The 21,220-nt window shown below is 37.7% G+C and overlaps 2 protein-coding genes across 4 annotated transcripts in view; one reads left to right on the plus strand and one right to left on the minus strand.

Annotated features, from left to right (window-relative positions):
* On the plus strand, positions 1 to 10,652 carry LOC132122717 (trafficking regulator of GLUT4 1-like). The gene is made up of 3 exons (XM_059533058.1): positions 1 to 976; positions 8,519 to 8,645; positions 8,908 to 10,652. The coding sequence occupies exons 1-3, from the start codon at positions 599 to 601 to the stop codon at positions 8,916 to 8,918; spliced, it is 516 nt and encodes a 171-aa protein (XP_059389041.1). The 5' UTR covers positions 1 to 598; the 3' UTR covers positions 8,919 to 10,652.
* Positions 10,653 to 15,002: 4,350 nt separating this feature from the next.
* The window catches only part of LOC132122718 (Golgi SNAP receptor complex member 1), a 32,203-nt gene continuing 25,985 nt past the window's right edge, over positions 15,003 to 21,220 (minus strand). For all 3 annotated transcript variants that reach the window (XM_059533061.1, XM_059533060.1, XM_059533062.1), the window contains exons 8-9: positions 15,969 to 16,051; positions 15,003 to 15,616 (exon numbers count right to left, since the gene is read on the minus strand). In XM_059533061.1, the coding sequence (XP_059389044.1) occupies positions 15,492 to 15,616; positions 15,969 to 16,051 (208 nt within the window). In that variant the 3' untranslated portion in view covers positions 15,003 to 15,491. The remainder of the gene's footprint in view (positions 15,617 to 15,968; positions 16,052 to 21,220) is intronic.

Here is a 21,220-nt window from a genome sequence, read left to right on the forward strand (position 1 = left end):
AGCATTGGGAGTAGAAAGACCAGCGCAGCTCCATCATTGATGCAGAGGAGGTGAGAGAGGAACATCACTGCACTTGCTGCTGCTGTGCAACCACTTTAACCTGCTGTTCTTCTGCTGCAACATCACAAACCTGCTTTTCATTTTCACACGAGAAAACTGATTTTTTTTTCTACGCCTTTTAAGCCGTTTGGGTAGCCTAATGTTGCTGTGCTGTGGAAATGCTGAAGTCCAGATGAGTCGCGTCTCTGTGGTTTAGTTGAGAGTGTGGGCAGAGCCGATCTGGATTGAACTGAATCCATTAAACACGATCACACAGAGAGGATGACCATACCGACATGGGAGGATGAAGTCACAACGCCTCTTTGACTTGTTTTAATTAGTTTTTAAAAACTGCGAGAAAACTAAATCTGGACATATTTGTTTTCAACGTTGAAAGTCACATTAACCGTATGAATACAATCAAACGCGTCATTTCAAGTAGAAAAATCGTAAACAATGGGAAATTAGCGTCGTCTGAGAACTTTGATCATATTTAATATCCGGCAAAAGGTTTTTTCCCCCCCTTTTCTTTCAGAAACATTAACTTTGGATTTCCACAATGGCAATAAACACAGATAAGGAGTTTGCGAAATCGAATCTGGGGGAGAGCGGCGGAACGCAACCAGCCGAGACCGAGAAACTCCTCTTGACCACCGAGCCCACCGGGGTGAAGACCTCCAGCTCCATCACGGTCAATGTCTGTTTATCTGTCGACGGGGATCAGAACGGCCACAGTCTGCCGGTGAGAGCCGGATCAGTGGGGCAGCTCGGGGCCGTTCCTCTCTCCCCGTCCAGAGTGAGCATGAGCCGCGCTTCATCAGTCGGTAATGTCGCCCAAGAGCAGCAGAAACCCAAGGACTACCTCATACTGGTCATTTTGTCCTGCTTTTGTCCCGTGTGGCCACTAAGCATCGTTGCATTGGTCTACTCAATTATGGTGAGTGTCAATAAGTTAAAACTGAAATAATTCAAGTCTGGGAGGTGTCTCTAATTCAGACAAGCATTCCCACATTGTACTGTAAATATTTCTGTATGGCACAAAATTGTGCTTAAAGTACTTTCAAGTCAATAAACAGTATCTGTTGTATGGCAAGCCTTTTATAGGTGTTCCTTAAACTAATGTTACTTGTAGGCTACTTTAAAGTTGAATAGTCTGTAGTCACCTACTCATTGCATACTAATTTAGTTATTTGTTCAAATAGTTTTTTAAAAATCCAAATTTTCTTAGTACATTAGTATAGTACTTTATTTCAAACTAGTGTGCTTTCCATTTGTTACTTTTTATTTACTCATTACTAATGTAAGTTTTTTTTAATTGAGTTATTAAAACTAATCATTTATATATGATAAAAGGCAATCATAACTATACTAGTGTCTTAAAAATACTTTCCAGGTACTAACCAATACATAAGCACTAGCACAACTGAAATAGATAGCAATTAAAAATGATGTAATAAAATAGATACTAGTTTTAATAGTACTAGTTTTTAATTTGATACTAGTGAGCATAATTGCTAAAATGACTTGCCATACTCTTGCAAATCATATGCAAAAGCCCAGGAGCTGCATTGAGAGAGCAGAGAACAGATCCAATGACAGATGTGATTTACAGCCCTGCATATGCTCGCAGTAAACGGACCTGACTGCGTGCTGGGGAGCTATACGCCAGAAAATTGGTGCATACCATCTCCACCGAACATCAAGCACCTGCACAGCACAAACTCTAGGGACTGTGGAGCAAAACATTCAATTAGGAAGCATAAATATGGTGCATAGTGTTCTTAAAAAGCCAGAAAATAAAAGCAAGCCTGATTTTGCCTGAAAGCATTTTTTTGGAACAAGCTTTAGATTCATATAGTTTAGGATACCAAGGCAAACATGTTTACAAAGTATAGATACAAGTATCATTATTTATCCCAGAAATATGCCAAATAACGTTTTCATTTCCATCCATGTAACTTAGAGGATCAAACTGTGAGAGTGCTTGTATGTAGGGTGTGGTACCATTTATCTGTATTTAATGAGGATGTACAAGAGATGGTGTTCACGACATGTCTAGGATCTATTTAGCACAATCCTACATTTTATAGATGTAGGATGGCATTCTTTTCTTTCTTTTTTTTGTCCCTCTGAAAAAGATATACTTGTTAGAAGATAACATATGCCGTTTTTATAATCAAAGATGAGTGCTTTTGTTTTCACTTTTTTTATCCCCTCGGTCTGAAAGAACAGCGAATCAGCATCGTATAACCTCAGCAGCATACAACTGAGACTTTCCAGTCACAGGAGAGCAGCTTTTAAACACATAATTTCAGTAAATTTAATAAGAAATCAAATTCAGCCTTAAGTGAATTTTGAACCATTGTTTTCTTCGTGGTCATTACAACTTTCTAAGTCTTTCAGTGGGACATGCACTTTTAGAGAAACACAAATTAGAGCATTAAATTCTCAGCAGCGGAAAGGCGCCATAAATGTGCTCCAGTTTCTTCTGAAGATCAAAATCCTATATAGATTTACAGTACAGAATGATCCCTGCTGTGCCCCTATCAAAATCCATTCCGGTGGGATCTCACTTGATGCCTTTCACACATGTTATGACAGTTGGATATTTAGAGTCCTATAGACGCTCCGCATGAACCTGATCCAGTTCAAGTTTTTGAGGATGCATTGAAAGCTACCAATATTGTTTTGCAAACACCTGTTCTACTGAACATACTCATGCAAATAGAGTCTCCCAGCCTCGTCTGTCCACACAAAAACAAATAACCCTCTTATCCAAGCCAACAGAGATGAAACCAGAGATGGCTGACAATTCAACAGAGGGCAAGACAGATCAATTTAGGCTCATAATTCTTAACCCTTTCAAATTAATTTAAAAAAGAAATATATAATAAAATAAAATAATCCAAAAGGAATGTGTACAGGATTTTTATTAGAATTTTAATCATAACTCTTATTAAAAGCTAGAACTGCATCCAAATGAAATCTAAAGGGAATTTTTAGATGTAACACTATTGGACATTACAAATATACTGTATAAAATTCAGAAAATTAATTATTTTTTATTATAAACTTTATGTTTAACTCAAACTACAACAAGCTTGTTAGAAGAGTGAGAGAGACACAGAAGCATGTTATTGTACATCTCATTTGGTAAGTTTAAAACATTAACACTGACATTCCAAAAAGTGGAAAGTATTTCTGAATACATCAAAAATGTTTATGATATAGTATTTTACATTAATGCTACACTTAATTTTTTTTTTTAATATACAAATAAATTACAAATATGGAAAATTTCTAATACAGTACATTGTCCCCTATTTTTATACATTTTTAGATTGTACTCTTTACGAAGGATTTCTAAGATGAGCACAACAAAAATAGGCACGACACAGTCATCTGATTTGATTTTGAAATCACAATGCTTCGCCAATATTCGATATTCCAAAAGTTATTATTTGTGCGTTTGACTTCGGCACATCCCTCACGACAAAAACGAAAAGGTCATGAAAAAAAGTAATGAAGAGTACAAAGATAGAGATTGTAGACAAAATGAGACTTAAGGTGCGCAACAAATTGCGTAGGCTACTTATGTACTGTTCTATGGTACTTTATTAACCAAAAAACAAAGTGCAGAATGTAGGACACTTCATGCAGTCAACTGTCGCAGCTTTAATTACATAACAAAGGGGAGTGGGGGCTATCAGACTTCAGTGTTGAATGACAAAATAACCTTATAAAATTCAAACATGACACGGCTGAATACATTTATAGTGTATAAATGCATAATGTATACTGCGTCGTTTGGGATACAACTTTAGTGGCCTCCTCTGGTCAAAAGAGGAAGCCTAAAAAAAAACTGATATTCTACAAACAGATTTGGTTTTTGTGTTGTGTTGGAAGGCTATATGAAAACTCCCATTAGGATGATACCAGACGCATGTGCCCATAGCCACAGACATGGAAACAGTCCCTCTCAGCCAAGATCTAGAAAGCAATTGTACTGACAACATACTAGCAAGGTTTTGTAATGTAGGTATGCATCAGAAACTCTGAAATCAATGAGCTTACAGAGGCAGTACAGTGACCAATAAGATGTTGTGGTGAGCTGAAGCTCATGGAAGCTGAAAGGAGTCATTTGGCCTGGCATGGAGAGGTGGGGTGGATTTTATTGGCCAATCTCAGTGCAAAGGGAGGACCAGTAAAGCAATAACTGCATACGCTGCAGCTTCTGCTGGTGAAATATGGTAAGCAGAGTTGCTGAATGGCTTTGTTTCTGTGTCCGTTAAACTATAACAGAAATTTGAGACCATGGTGGGCTGTCATTTTATGCTTTTCCGGCTTTACAAAAAGCTCATATAGAATAGCTATGGAAAATATTGACGCATTAAGCAGCTTGTTGCGCGTCTCTCAGTCTCAAACTAGACCTATACTGTAATATGGTGTCATCATGTTCTCACAATGCTGAGTGAAACATTACATTATGAAAGCAAACAGCTCATGAGATCGTGTTTCTAGGGCACCTGCTCGTCTACTGACAATAGAAGCTTGCTTTCCATGGGCTGGAGGCAAAGAAATATAAATAAACTAAATGTGTAAAAAAACAGAACAAGGAAAAAATAGAATAAAAATAGTACAAAAATAAAAACAAAACGAATACTGAAAAAAGTAATAAGTAATGAGATATTCAAAGATGTTAACATTATGGCAGATACCTGTAAACGTACAGTTGTTTTCACATTAATTCAAATAACCAATAAATGGCAGATTTAAAAATGCTATAGTAAGCATAGTTCTTTATTTGCAACTATATCCATGCAGATGCATTGCACACAAGGCACATTATAGTGAAAAATGTTCTTCACACTAAGTTCTTTTAAGAACAGTTTCTTGGGAGCCAAAAATGTTTTTTCTATGGCATCACGGTGAAAACCTATTTTTTAAACTTTTATTTTTAAGACTATGGATCAGCACTTTGTAGAAATAATTTAAAAATAAAACACTAAAAACCAAAACCAATTGTTATTAAATCTAATTTAGGGATCACAACGTTTTAATGTACAATATAAAAAAAGAGATATTACTTTTAAAATGTGACAAATAATTTAACCATAATATTTAACAGTTGCTGGTAGCCTTTGACTTGATTTGTATTTATTTATTTTTTCTCCAAACTATGGAAGTCAATGGCTACCAGCAGCTGTATGATTACCAACATTCTTCAAAAATATCATGGTCAACAGAAGAAAGAAACTTATACAGGTTTGGAACAACTTGAGGATGAGTAAATGATGACAGACTTTTCATTTTTGGGTGGACTATTCCTTTAAGTGAGTTATTGCCAAAGCTAATAGAAAATGTAAAAGAAACTGGCTATTATTAATTATAGCTGCAGTTAAAAAAACAATATTATGTTTATTATATAATGTGGTTTATTACTCTTGTCTAGTCAAATGAAAACAAAAATATTACAGTATTGGTTTTGTGTTGAAAATAAATGTATTTCACACAAAGAGCACCGTTCCACTGGTGTGTTCGCTGAGCACCATTGTGCGGATTTCTACAATCATTCCTCCTCAGCCGTTGGCATAGCTGTTTATAATTAATGGCTCAGGCTTGTGAGGGAAAGCTAAGAGCTTCTTTTCACTCTCATGCTGCAGCGGGAGGTTGAGAGGGGGGAGGGGAGTGTTCCTGTGTGTTTATGTGACATACAATGAGAGGAAGAAAGTGAGGAGAAATGGGTCATCGAACCAGCCCAGAAGAATTGGCAAAGACTTTTCAAGAGAAATATATCACAGGACAAAGCTCCCGGGGAATCAGTGTTATCCATTTGGCGTGTCATGGGACACACCCCTCCTCTACTCGGAAAAGCCGCACACATCCCATTACAATCCACTGGGGTTTCTGAGCATTCTCTAAACCGCATTGAGGCAAAATGCACCTCAAAACACAAAGAGCCACAAGCCATTTCTGCAGCTGCATCATGATGGCACACGACACATACTGCACTGTCATCACACTAAATGAAAGCGGGTGTGAGATTGAAACGCAAAAACGGCAGATGACATTACTACACAGTATTTTCAAAAGACTTTTACTGATTGAAAGCGCTAATATGGCTTTTTGCAGTGATTACACTTGGGAATCAATAACCTTGTGCTGCTCCAGCCACATATTATACCCCTGCTAGGATGTCAGAGCCGGTCTGCAGTATTTGAACAGAGAGATGATGGGCAGGTTAGCAGGTCCTGCCTTGAAGTGCCATATGAGGTGATCTACATCCGAAAAACAGATATTCAAGTATATTCAATGTTGTTGTTTGAAGGCTTTCGGTTGCACGAGTCCCTCACTTGTCTTGAGGGTTTCATCAACATTGAGGCATATGGTTGAGAACTCATTCAAACTGTCCTTGATGCTCAAGGAGGAAATATTAAGAGCCAATCATTTCTGTGTGTGTATACCTTTCAAAAGTTTGGGGTTTTGTTCAGGAAGGATGCATTTAATTGTTGAAAAAACTGATAATACACCACTAATTTCACCACTGATAATATTAAGTAATGTTTCTTGAGCATCAAATTAGCATATTAGTATGATTTGTGAAGGATCATGGGACACTGAACACTGGAGTAGTCAGTTATTTTAAATTGTAACAGTGTTTAATAATATTACCTTTTTTTCTTTTGAGTCTGGTAGAGCATAAAACATGTTTGTTTTCAAAAACATTTAAAATCTTACTTGAGTGGTATTGCACATATATTTTATTTAAAAGTTTTTGTCAAATTATAAAAAGTGTGTGTGTATGTGATGGGGAAGCTCCTCAGTTTCTCCAACAAAACCAAGCTGATAGAGCTGTAATCCTATCTGTTATTGTACCCTACCAAATGCTCTAAGTGAACGCTTAAGACATGATATGTATAATGGATCCAGAGTCTGCCTTTTTAGACTTTTTTTGTGTCAAATTTGGACTCGTCTGACCATAAAACACTATTCCACTTTGAAATAGTCAATTTTAAATGAGCCTTGGCCCACAGGACACGACGGCGCTTCTGGACCATGTTCACATATGGCTTCATTTTTGCATGATAGAGCTTTAGTTGGCATCTGCTGATGGCACGGCGGATTGTGTTTACCGACAGTGGTTTCTGAAAGTATTCCTGGGCCCATTTAGTAATGTCATTGACACAATCATGCCGATGAGTGATGCAGTGTCGTCTGAGAGCCCGAAGACCACGGGCATCCAATAAAGGTCTTGTCCCTTACGCACAGAGATTTCTCCAGTTTCTCTGAATCTTTTGATGATGTTATGCACTGTAGATGATGAGATTTGCAAAGCCTTTGCAATTTGACGTTGAGGAACATTGTTTTTAAAGTTTTCCACAATTTTTTTACGCTGTCTTTCACAGATTGGAGAGCCTCTGCCCATCTTTACTTCTGAGAGACTCTGCTTCTCTAAGATAAAGCTTTTATAGCTAATCATGTTACAGACCTGATATCAATTAACTGAATTAATCACTAGATGTTCTCCCAGCTGAATCTTTTCAAAACTGCTTGCTTTTTTAGCCATTTGTTGCCCCCGTGCCAACTTTTTTGAGACCTGTAGCAGGCATTAAATTTTAAATGAGCTAATTAAGTGGATAAAAGTGTAAAATTTCTCAGTTTAAACATTTGCTACGTTATCTATGTTCTATTGTGAATAAAATATTGGCTCATGTGATTTGAAATTCCTTTAGCTTTCATTTTATTAAAATTTAAAAAACGTCCCAACTTTTCCGGAATTCAGGTTGTAATTTGTGTCCCTTCATCGTTGATTAAATTGTGTGTGTGTGTGTGTGTGTGTGGTGGGGGGATCTGAAGTTGCAGATGTTATGAGGCTCTTACACTCTACTTACATAGCAATGCTTTTGGGAATTGTGCCGTACAGATTAAGTTCATCTTACTCCCTACTTAAGTTCTAGTGCTTTGGGAAACTGATCAAAGTCCATTCAGCACCTTGGACAGCAGCATGACTCCCAAGACTCCTGACTTTATTTTATGATAATGTGAGATTACTTCACATGGCAAGTTGAAAAACCACGCCGTGAAGATGGAGAATGGAATTAGCATTTGAGTGTGGGGAGATTGGTTGGCCACTGTCAGAGGCTTTTTCCTGCACAATCTATTGCTTGGTATTGATTACTTTAATGCAGTCTACTGGAGAGGCTCTCCCTAGGGTACACTGAGCATCTAATGGGTGGCTGTGGCATAGGGCTGCACTAATAAGGAAACACGCTTATCAGCTCACCTCATCCTGTATCCAAATCACTTGAACAATTGAAAGAGTCACCTCTGAACTTTTGTTTCCTAGCATACTGAATCTCAAAGGCTTAAATGGAAAAAGAGAACACCGCCTGTTATAACAGATCATACTGCACATATCTGAAGCTTATGAGATGTAATGAGAATTGTGTGTCATTCTCTCTTTTTTGTCTTGTTACAGTCCAGAAACAGTTTACAGCAGGGGGACATGGATGGGGCAAGACGCCTGGGACGCTTGGCTCGCTTTCTTAGCATCGTGGCCATCATCGTGGGCATCCTTAGCATCATAATCTATGTGGTGGTTGCAGGTATGTCTCATTACAAGCATTTATTGCATCATCTAGCAAAAATTAAACAATATAGATGTGACACGCTTTTATGATCTTCAGTCAGAATGAGTGAGAGATCTTCAGACAAAAATACAATTATAAGCAAAACACTTGTATTTTTTTTTTTACTGTTACAGTGAGTTATTTTGAACACATCTTATAGTTTGATAAGTTGCATGTTTTTCTATACTCTGTGTTGCTGTTATGATTCATATGCTCTCTTTTTCTGCTCTGTCCTCAGTAATTGGATAGAGGGCATAGTAAGGACGAGAAACCAATCTACAGCACTACTGCAAACAAAAGAAAAACCTCACCCATGATGTAATAGAAATAAGATCTCTCTCTTAACAATAATGCCAAACAAGTTCAGATAAAAAGAAACGAGGACTGTAGCAATTAAATAAGATAGCTAAAATGCATGCAGTAGGTTAGCATGCTCAGTGAAAAAAAATCCCATACGTTAAAAAGATCAGTGATCGTTTGCATTATGTAAATGAGAAACATTGCTGTTTCGGCAAGAACTCGCCTGAGGATGACACAAAGGACAAGGGGACTTTTTTTTTCAAAGATGGTATATGAAAATCTGCATTTTAACCTTATATTACTCCTGGTTGATCTTGCATTTAAAATTATGCACAGAAATATTCGCAACATAACTACTGATATATGTTTTATAAAAAGATTTATAAGTGGAGCTTAAGAGATGGGAATGAACTAGGGATGACAAGACTGTAAGGAATGGTAATTGTGGTTGGAGATTTCATTTGGATTTATTTTGTATGTTTTGATTATAAAAAAATGACCAAAATGACCACACGCATGCCTGATCCCGTATGTAAATAACTGTCAGCATTTATCATTCCTATGTTTTTCATCTGTAAGAGTAGAGGGTATTTAAAGATGGGAATGTACATCATTGTCCAGTGTATCAAAATGCTATATTCTCTCAAAGGCACGATGTTCATGGAGAGCTCTAACTTTAGCCATGAGGTTCCACTACACGTCCCATACTAGTATAGATTCTCTCAGAGAGGTAAGACTGTATCGTTAAGCATGCCAGCCCTCTCTTCTCTGACAAAAACTGCTGGAGCATGGACATTCATCTAGAGGCATGCAACGGCCAGCACCATTCTGTGCCAAGACCTTTATATCAGTATGCTAAACAAATCACAGGACCGATCATTTTTACCTGGGGTTTTTTCCCTGTCATAAATCTCCCTACTTATCCCTTATTAATATGATATGATATATATATTTATAGAAATATTTAGGCATGCTGTGGGTGGAGAAAACACTTTTTTTATCTTCACCTAGAATGAGTTTGTGTACAGGACTTTGCTTTGACACATCTCAGTGTTTATTGGATCTCTATGATTGCTAATTTATCGATCTGCTGATGTTATGTGAAAATTACAGATTGTAAAATCAGAGGTACAGTACAGATTCATAACAGCACTTATCTGGTAAGTTAGTTAGACCGAGTGACGGTAAAGAAGGAAATGTTTCGCAGCTCAGTCTATTGATCTGCTTCATTCATACTAAATTAAGTATTTTACTGCCATAGATTTCAAAGCACTTTATCACTTAATTTTCATTAATATTCTCATATCCTGTCAAAACTTTTGCATCCTAAAAGTATGACTTTCATGTATAATTTCATGTAAATCTGTCTAAAAATAGACTGTTAGTACCTATTTCATTTATAGGCATAATGCTGAAAAATGAACTGTTTTGTGAATTCATGTGATCTAATGCTCTTTTTTTCTGCTTCTCATGACTCTTTTCACTATAAGCAATTATGTTACTGTGTTGTTCATAAACCCCATTATGAGTGAGATGCAAAAACGCTGCTGTGTGTCTTTTAAAACTGTGATTTATTATATACGACTTTGGATTCTTGGTTCACTTGTATATCTGTTTTTCTATGTTAGGTTACTGTTGTACCTTTGCAAGTGTGAAATAAACATTAACATGCATGGTCCACAACTTGCTTGCAGTTATTGATTGTGTACAGCACAGTAGCAAAAAAAAGAAGAAAAAAAAAAAAAGAAACATCAGCAAGGAAATTGTTGCATTAGCAAAAAGCGAAATGTTCAGCTTACCACACAAAGAAACACAGCAAGACAACAGCTTTCAAAGCACACATATACACAAGCTTCATTTTTCATGCCACTGACTATAGCTGTTGTAAATAATGCATGGCTAAGGAAATGGCACAAGATCTACTGGCTGATTTTGCACTTCCCTGGTTCTCTGATCTCTAAGTATCTGCCCGGCCTCACTCCAGCACTCAGCACTAACAGCCTTCTCCCACTCACGGTGACACAAAGTGTTTAAGTACTCACAAATCTAGCCACCAGCTTAAATGAGACTAAAATGCCATTATTAGTCATCTAGCATCACATTCCAAAATGGTTTTATTTGCAAGGAGAAGAGATGACAAAAACAGAGCTTTTTCTGTGATATTTTGACATTAAAGAGCTATAAAAACATCCTGCAAGTTTCAAAACTCAAAACTTTCTAGTTAGTCTAAAAACTGTTTATATTGAAGCCAATCTACCAAAATATCTGCTTGTGGAATGTTCCAATTTATTAAGTAATAGTGCAGCTAAACACTGCCTACAGCACTGCCTGTTTAACCCTGCCCAACGACAAAAACAAAAATTCAACATATTTCTTAATTAACTCGCTCTTTCTTTCTTTTTTTTTAAATAACACATGGTCTTCTAAAATCAAAATATGAGTTTGAATATTGTTGTCCACAATGGGAGGCCTTGAGAACCACAGATCTAAAACAACTTTTATTGCCAATTCACCAGCCTAAAAAATACTCCGCCAGCTACTTAGGCTTTGCATGCACTGGGTGACATTTCGATATCTCCTCATGTAGCTTTAAATGTGGTTAATATGATGGACACAAGTACTGTAGCATGTTTTTGCATCAACATCATTTTTTGGTCCCATAACAAACGAACCAATATATCTATGTCCACTTTATTGTTTAGTTTAAGTGTTGGGATTGTCCCAACAAAGATGCAAAATTAGAAATGTTGTAGCAAGTGTGTTGGAGCAAGGTAAGTTTGGAGCTAAACTCTGCAGGACATTGGTCCTCCAAGAACAGGACTGGACACCCCTGATGCAGGCTGATCCTCACGACAGTTCCCTGGAATAACTTCAGGTCAAGTGTCTCACTCAAGGGCACAAGGGTAACAGATGGAAGATTGTGATCTCTGTAAGTCTCCAGTTTCAGACTCAGCATCTGTCATTTTTTGAAAAGCCATCCAGGAAACTAAGTATTACATGACCCTCTCACTCACACATTAATACACAGCTGCAGCTATTGATGACAATAAGCAGAACGGGCATCAATGTGTAGTGCCACATTCAAAGAACTGTTTTGCTAGCAGTCTATATTAACCCTAAACAGAGAAAAGAAATAAATAAAAAAATTCCATTGCTGTCATACCTCTAAAAAGTTTTTTTCTGGTTAGAATACATTGCTCTAAAGTCTTGGAGGTTTTGAAGCCAGATAGTCTCGAAATCACAAATATATACCCTTAAAGGTAATCAATACATTCCATATATGTGCTTGTGGTATTTTAAGCAGTGAACATGAGCCAAGGGCTTCACCATGAACACTTCAATGCTGCTTTAAAAAGTTCACTCTGATCCAAGCACACTGCATCCTCTCGCACACAACCAAATACATAATTGTGGATAATAGTAGAATAATTTCTTCATATGGATAGACATACTTCTATATATTATACTGAATCAAGATTAATGAAAATATTCCACCATAGCAGAGCAGGTAATGTGTGTCATGTCTCCGAGCTCACCTCATGTCAGGTAGGGGTCCCATCGTAAAAACACTAGGAAAGAACAAAAGGCAACATACAGAGCAAAAAACAATATGGAGGTGACAAATTCATTCATACAATAATACACATTAAAAAAAATCATTTATTCTCTGGGCTGGTGTAAAGAGAGCATGTTTCAATCAGCAGGGGAGGTGAGGACACTTCCTGTGGAGTTCTGTGTGTGGCCTATTAGCTTCCAAATGACTTCTGGTGTACCTATACTAGAGACACATTTAGGAAGAAAAAAGTACTTGGGTACTTCATTCGTGACTTCAAAACATCTTGCTGTAATCTTGCTCTCATCTACAATTAGTATCTTTTAGATATTTTAGTGCTACTGCCACAAAATCCATCAAAAATACAATAAACACCTCCTATGGTGATCTGTGATGAACCTTTGGTCAAAGTGGCTCATTTCATCTGTAAAAGACCCTCTGTCCCTCAAAATTTGCTCTGCATTTCAGGGCACCTGGTCAATGTATGCACAGGAACAGCAGGAGAACGATGTGACCTTTAGATAATGGACCATTTGGGAATACAGGAAAAAGGAGGAAAGATTTCTTAGTTTCAAACAGCCTATTCTAGTTTATTGTTTGGGGAAGCTGATTTCTCAATTGAGTGATTATATTGAGTTTATGTGAACATCACTCTCTCATTATCATAGGCGTGATCGACAAAGGACAAAAAAGCAGGAAACTATACAAAAAAAACCCAAAAAAAATCATAAAAGGAGTAATGTGGGAAATATGCTCCAAAGACTGGGCAAAATAGGGATGAAATCCCAAAAATCTGTCAATAACTTGCTGCTGACGTGCACGAAAACTAGCCATTTATTTGGCATTTCTTGTCCTCCCAGATGTTTTTGTTTTTCCTTATTTCTATGGTGTCCTTTACATTATTAAAAATAACATCTTTATTTGCCTCTATATTTTTGAAAGGTATCTTTTCTTGTGTTTTTGAATAGCCATTTTGTCAGTGCTTTATTATAGACTTCTAGGATTGCTAATTCACAACAGAAGACGATTATGAGATTGAACGTTCAGAATACGATTCCATAGATTATATTTCATCACGAATTTCGCGAATGGACAGCGATTTTTAAGTAGCACGTAGAACACGTTCATGTCAAGTAAAGTTTTTGGGAAAAGCGCGTGGAATTGCGGCGAGCGTTTATGACCTTGCACGTAGAGAGCGCTCTTCAGAGCTAAGATACATTGTTATCGGGTAACTCGACCCAGATCAGATTTAAGCATTCATTAAAGTGAATCGGTTCAAAGGAGTCATTAGTTCGCAAATCGGACGAGTCATTAGTGGACAGATATGCCGCACATATAACGTAACTCCCAAATATATTTTTAGGTCGCAGCAGAGATTAAATTTCAGGAGCATATGAGACAAAAATGTTGGCAATTTCGAGCCTTGTAGAAGCTGCTAAACTTTCTAGCTAGAAGTAAGCAATAACCAACATGGCGTTACTTTGCTAAGTTAGCCCAGAATCGTTTAACATTAATGTTATGGAATCATGACAAAAGTGATCAATTGATTGGTCAAATTTTACTAGACCTGCATATAAAAATGAAAGACAATATATTGGATTTGCTTACATGAATCACCCGTGTTCACGGTCTTCGTCAATCAACTGAAGCTGTTCACGTGAGTAGATGGTTGGGTGTATACGCATTCAGAACGGTGAGCGTACACTTTGAACGCTCATTATGTTTACCAATACCCGACCCATCGCAACCGCCTACACCCCGATCCCCCCCCCCCTCTCCTCCTATTTTTTGCTTGATTTACCAGAGCATCATTTTCAGGTCGGAAAAGCCGGATTTCTGAATTTTTCCGGAAGAATCACACCCCTGCATTATGGAAATACCTCAGACAAACAGATTCTCCAATCTTACAAGAACTATGGCATATAGCCTGCTTTAGACTGCTCCAGATGTGAGAGACTCACTTTTATGGATGGGACATCATTTGTAAACACAAGAGGGATACAGAAATAATGCTTAAAATCTTTGCTTCACTTTCTTAAAACCCTGCGGCCTAGAGTGCTGGTCTTACCTCTACATGCAATCCCTGCGCTAGTTTTTCATTCGCCTGGATCAATGGTTTACAGATTGTATATATTTATCATGTTTAAGCTGTGGCCTGCTTCAGTCTCTCAAATTCAGTTCCATAGGAGGAGCTTTGCGGATGCAAGTCAGCTTAGTGGGTCATGGGCTGGGAGTACAAGCTTGATGATTTAGCCAGATATTCTTAACTTAAATCAGCTCTAAACTTGAAAAAACATCAGTAAAATCATAAAACAACAGCACCTTGAAAGAGAAGGGTTAGAAATGTCAAGCGCTCCATTGCAAGTGTTTTATTATAGGACTCCCTTTTTCCAACTTTCCTTTCTCCAGTGTAAAATGTCATCGATGAGAGTGTTTAGAAATATATATATAAAAAATTGAAGCCTTAGAGGACAGACCTCTGGTGTTTGACACACAATTTTAATATCCTGTATATGAATAATTTATTAATTCACAAAGTACACAGCATGATGAGAATCCCTCTAAAAGGATCTTCAAATTAAAACCCTCTTCCGATTATTAATATACAGGAACATCACAATGCCAAGTTGATGCTTCACAGCATCGCTTTCGTCTCAAAGCCACTGTGTTATAATATGCTCTTTGAAATCTATTCCTGTTAGTAATTTGGTCTCCGGTCCCAGTTCATATCTGAACAGTGCATTGTTTGTAGTATAGAAACAAAAATAAACGCCATTAGAGCTAAACCCCTCCCGAAGCTAAATACAAATAAGGTCCATGCTGGCTACAATCAATCCTGTTACCAGACTAGGCCAGGTGTAGTTCTGTTTTGTGGCCCAATGGTCCGCCTCTCATCGAGCCCTTTCTCAAGGCTTCTCCACTGCTCTGTAGAACATCCCTCAAAAGAAGTCGGTTAGCTCTGCTGTGCGTCAGTGAAATGCATACAGCAGCAGAAGAACGGTGCAGATGCCGATGACTCCTCCCAGAATTAATGAGTCCCGTCTCTTCCTCAAGTTGATCCGCTGTATTAGGTTATTGATGGCAGGGAAACGGTCTGAAGTAGGGGGTCAGTTAAGAAAATACAGGGATATAGCAGATTGTCATTTCTGAAATACAAGCAAATTAGGTACAATTTTGCAAGTTTTTGTAACAATATAATCTTGTCCCATATTGATGTGGCTTATTAATATTCAGGTATTACAATTCTGATACTTTACATTTAACAGTATTAATAAATGATGTGTGTTTTTAACTTAGGAAGTGTTCCTTGATGGCAAAGGTAATCTAAATATAAAAAACGGGAAATGAGGATTTACATATCCAAATAGGCAGATTCCAATAAACCAATAATCAATATTGCACTGATAGATTATTCAACCATAATGCGTACATGCGCTCAAGGATACTGGCCAGGGTGTTGACCCTGCTCTGTATAGACTTTAAGAATCCTCGCTGGGAGGTCATGTTCTCCTTGGTTGCCATGGCAATGCTGTTGACAAAAAATCAAATCAAATAAAAACTTGAGAGTAGATTTATTGGCACTGGCCAATCATAGCACATATGAACTGTAAGAGGTCAAAAAGTACTCTGATTATCGTGTCAAGGGCGCAGCAGCTGTCAAAACTGCAGACGCAGGAAAAAGTCCCTCAAAGACAGCAAATGTCTCTTTCACTAGGTTTGATTTCAGACAGGAAGGCAGAAGCTGCATTCATTTAAGCTCCAGAGACATTAGCTATACACAGCTAGAAAACAAAAGTATGCAGAAAAGTGACCAACCATTACATATCCATTTCCCTTGACACTGCAGAAAGTGAACACCTCATATTTTGGACAAATCAGGTTTTCCAGCAACAGCCATCATTTGTCCTAGCTTATGGCATAGTTAATCCAAAAATGAAAATTGTCATTTACTCACACTCATGTTATTCCAAACTTACTCACTTTCAGACTTTCTTTTTTTCATGGATCACAAAAGAAGAAGAATGTACTGTAGGTTTTTTCCATAATTAAAATGGAAACTGAAGCTTTCAAGCTTCAAAAAGGATGGAAAAACCACCAAAAATGCGTCATAAAATGGTCCACATGTGTTACATATTAGTTTTACAAAACTTAAAAGCTGAAATAAGACAGAAATGGGAAGCATGAATATGTAGGATTGCTTTGTAATAGAAAACATGTACAAACAATGGTTTGGACTGAAATGAGGGTCAGTAAATTATATTAATTTTTGGGTGAAATATCCTTTTAATGTATTTTAATAATGCATTGTTGAATGCTCTAATTAGATGGGTAGATCCACTCCAACTAATTATTTGTTTTTGTTTTTTCAGCTGAGACGTGCTTTCTTGTTTCTAGTGGAGAAGATTAAACTGCTATGTGACAATACGACTCACTCCAATTCCAACGTGGCAGGTTTGAGAGTGCAAACCAAAGCATTGGCACCCATTAAACTCCTGTTTGCACTACTCTGCAGAACAAAAGCATATATTGTTCGCCAGAAGTGCTCAAGCAGACCCTATACCTCGATCATAATGAACAGGAGAGCTTATCTATCACACCCACATAAAACAGACTTCAACTAGAATGTGTTTGAGGCAAAACCTGATAAATTAGAGCAAGACAACACCATTTTAAAGCAGTGTTCAATGCACTGACCATTAGTTGCCCATTTCTTGATCTCTGAGGATGAATTAGGTAGCAGCCACAAACAAGGCATAAAGCACATTAAATCATGTAAGACTGTGCACCCTGAGGGCCATAAGGTCTCTGGTGTCTTGTACTCCCAGGTGCCCCAAGTCACAAACAAGGAGTTATTTTGATATAACCAGATTATTATTTTGAAAGTAGACCCCGAGTATGGGGTACTATACTTGGCAAATGTCACGACTTTCACAAAATAACCCTGTGCAAAAACACCTGTTTTGCTGTGACACCTCTATTCATGCCCTTTATCTTTCTGTTCTCAGCCCATGTCCCTGAGCATCTGTACATCACCAAATGATGAACACATAAGAATAATCTACTAAACCTCATATTTGTGTATTCTATGTTATGACTTCCAGGGTTTGTTTGAATATGCAATCTGCAAGGATGTATACCTAATAAAGTTCTGCTTGTGATAGACTGAAGACTAATCTGACATCATTAAAAGAGAAACATGAGCACCCACACTCCTCAGAGATCACAGCTAAGATGAAACATTATACAATAAGATCTCATCTCGGTTGCTCCTGGCTGTGGGTGGTACAAAGGGAAGATAATGATTACAAGCAGCTGATATAGAATTATTTTTTTTTTGCTTGAATAAGACTGGGGTGAGATAAAAAGAGCTGCACGGACCATGAGCCAACTTAATTAAGCACCAATGTGGTTTGCCAGCTGTGGGGTTTCTCTAGATGCTGCAGTTAAAGTATAGGCTACTCTGATGCCCCGGCATAAATCTGTATTGAGGGAAAGCACATCAGGAACAAGGCACAGCTGGGAGATTCATGCATGTGACTAGGGTTGTAACGATATACTGGTATGACGATAGACCGCGATATAAACATGTACGTTTATCATACCGTGTACATTTGCTTATCTACGATATTGAGAAAATAAATAAACACAGAATCTCACTTGCGCCTAGGCAACAACGTTCCACCTAAGGGGACAGTCACATATCGCGCCTAAAACACGTGGAGAACGTTAGACGAGCTACTTTCTGATTTTTTCCCAAAGCCTTCGGGCATTTGGCTCCTGAGGTGTCTGCCGTTGCTAAGCAACAATGACCCGCTCTCTCCATGAAGACGCGGAAATTTCAGCAATGGATAAATGAATTTGCAGCACTAAAAATTGCTTGCAGTAGCTCTGCTACTTGATTTATTTAAACATGGCAATCCATATGCAGCTATGATCAGCTGTTCCTTCATCTTGGCTGAGCTTTCAACGTTGTTACGGGAAAGGTAAGGAAGCTACATGACCTGCAGTGCGCTTGCGGCATTATGAAAAGTTGAGATGTTTTTAACTCGATGCGGTGCAGAGGCGCCTGGAAAAAACGAGCGCGTTTGCTACATTTGAAATAACGAACTTGAGCGCGCAAAGGACGCGATATGTGAATGGCCACTAACTGTTCTCTTGCTACACCCACACATACAGCGGAGACAACATCAGAGACAGAGGCCGTTATCTCTAATCTCGATGCCACATCAAAATATGAGTTAAAATTGGCACTAGTAGGCCTATGGGAATACTTTTTGTATAGAAAAGACGAATGCTTATTTGTCCTTGAAGGTAGACACAGTTTGCAAAAACTGTGGTCGGAAAGCGGCTGCAGAATGAGGAAACGCATCGAACATGTTTACCCATTCAGAACATCATCATCCCATGCAGATACAGCTATGTTCCATTTATAATTTAAGGTTAATGCATTATGATTTCTGTGATGCGGAGTGAAGCACAGAATCCAGTCATGACAATGAATTTACAGTAGCTAGCTAATTATTATTTTATTTAATTATTAATGATAAATAGAAGTTATTAAACTAATAAATAATCAAATGTTAAAATTTTCTTGTTTTTGATTAATGAAATTTGAATAAAAACATGCTTTCAAATAATTGTCGATAAGAGATTGATCGATTAAGGCTGATAAAGGTTAACTGATTCATTCACAGTGTACTAATTAAGCTTTTAATGTGATTTAAACTTTAAAAGTACATTAAAATAGAAACAACTCAAAAGTCCTTCAACATGAAAAGCAATAGAAATGTAGTAACTAAGTCATTTAATCAGATAACTGCACTTTGCAGGGCTGTGGGACACAGGACAGATAGACTATTCATTCCTACAACTTGTTAATTCGTTTCTACAACTTATTAATTTGTGGCAATTGTCCATGTCTCGTTAATTTTTGTGACGAGTGGGGCGGGGCCGAGAGAAGTGGGAACAGAGCGAGGCCGGTGGAGTGATTGGAGATGAGCGACACCTGTTTGACCCACCGGTCTCGAGTCCCACGGAGGAGATGGAAGGATATAAAACTGGAGCGACCACAGTGAAGGAGAAGAGAGGACCAGGCCTGGGTTTTAGTTTTGATTTTGATCATTAAAATATCCTTTGATTGTCCGCCGGTTCCCGCCTCCTCCTTCCCGATGGTTATGAAGGATTTTATCGTTACAATTTTGTTCCCTAAATAACCCATGACTTAACTGAAATAAGGGAACAAATTAATAAATCGAACTAATTATTAATTCATGAAATCTTTCTTTTCCCTTCCCATGTTTACCACACACAGTAAGAGATGCGATTAAAAGTGAAAGATAATAAAATAAACTTGCAAAATTAGATGATTTAATAAAAGAAACCGGTAAACAAGAACAAATTAAGCCACATTAATGAAGTCTATATCTCGAACGGCATCCAGAGGCACGGTCACGATCTAACATTTTCCTAACCCTGTGTTTTTGGATTTGTGCCGAATGAGACATGAGCAGTAATCTCCAAATAAATCTAGCCAAGCCCGTGCTCGCTCGTCCTCGTCTGCACGCACGCAGGCGCTGTCATGACCTAATGCACTGTATGCTGGATTTTTAAAAACAAATAGGCTAGGCCTACCGGAACGCAAAAATTCTAAATCTGACATTTTCTAGAACAGAATCCAGCAGGATCAAATTAATGTGAGCAACAGTGTGTTTTGCTGCAGCAGCACCGATGGATGCGCTTCACTTAATGCATAGTGCAGTCACACGCGCGCCACAGTTACATTTGGGATCATTTTATTTTAAATGCCATAATGTCAGTTGAAAAGATTGCAATTGTGTTTTAAAATACAACAACGAGCACCACAAAACCATTTAAAGAGGCTCGTTCAGCGGTCTCCGTGCGGGATAGGAAAGTCTCAAATATGGCGCTCTCTCTTCATTTTATAAAATAATCCTAATCACATCTATTCATTTTATAATCCTTCTACTAGCATTTTATTCAGACTAAAAACCCCTTTAATTCAAGTGAGAAAGCGTTTTGTGTGTGTGTGTGTGGCTTTTGCACATCCTGTCATGCCAGTGACTGCTGCCTGCAATAGATCCATTTTGCAGCATTATGGTTAACGATTAATAGATAAATTGATTAATTTAAACCACAATCGATTATGGAATTAATCGATATTTTGCATCCCTACTTTCAAACATTTGTTCAACCACCCCCCCCCAATAATACCGTATACCCTGAAACCGTATAACCACGGTATTTTCGGAGACGATTATCATACCGTGAAAATCTCATACCGTTACAACCCTACATGTGACATGCTTTTCTGTTAGTTTATTAGTAAATTCTTCGGATTCGTCATTTACTCACTCTCATACCATCCCATATGCATGACTTTCTTTTGCATAACAAATATGAACATATTTTGAAAATGTCTGTTTTTTTTCTGTCCATACAATTAAAGTCAATGGGGTCTAGTTTTGATTAGTTCATTATCATAAACTAAAAATATTTAAAACATTTTTGTTCGAAGGGACATTTTTTGTCCACCAAAAAATGAATATTAGCTTGTGTTTTACTCACCCTCGAGGCATCCTAGGTGTATATGACTTTCTTCTTTCAGACGAATCCAGTTGGAGTTATATTTAAAACTGTCCTGGCTATTCCAAGCCAGTTGAACAGTCCACAAGTCGTC

The sequence above is a fragment of the Carassius carassius genome, chromosome 41, assembly GCF_963082965.1.
Source record: "Carassius carassius chromosome 41, fCarCar2.1, whole genome shotgun sequence".
NCBI classification, from domain to species: Eukaryota; Metazoa; Chordata; class Actinopteri; order Cypriniformes; family Cyprinidae; genus Carassius; species Carassius carassius.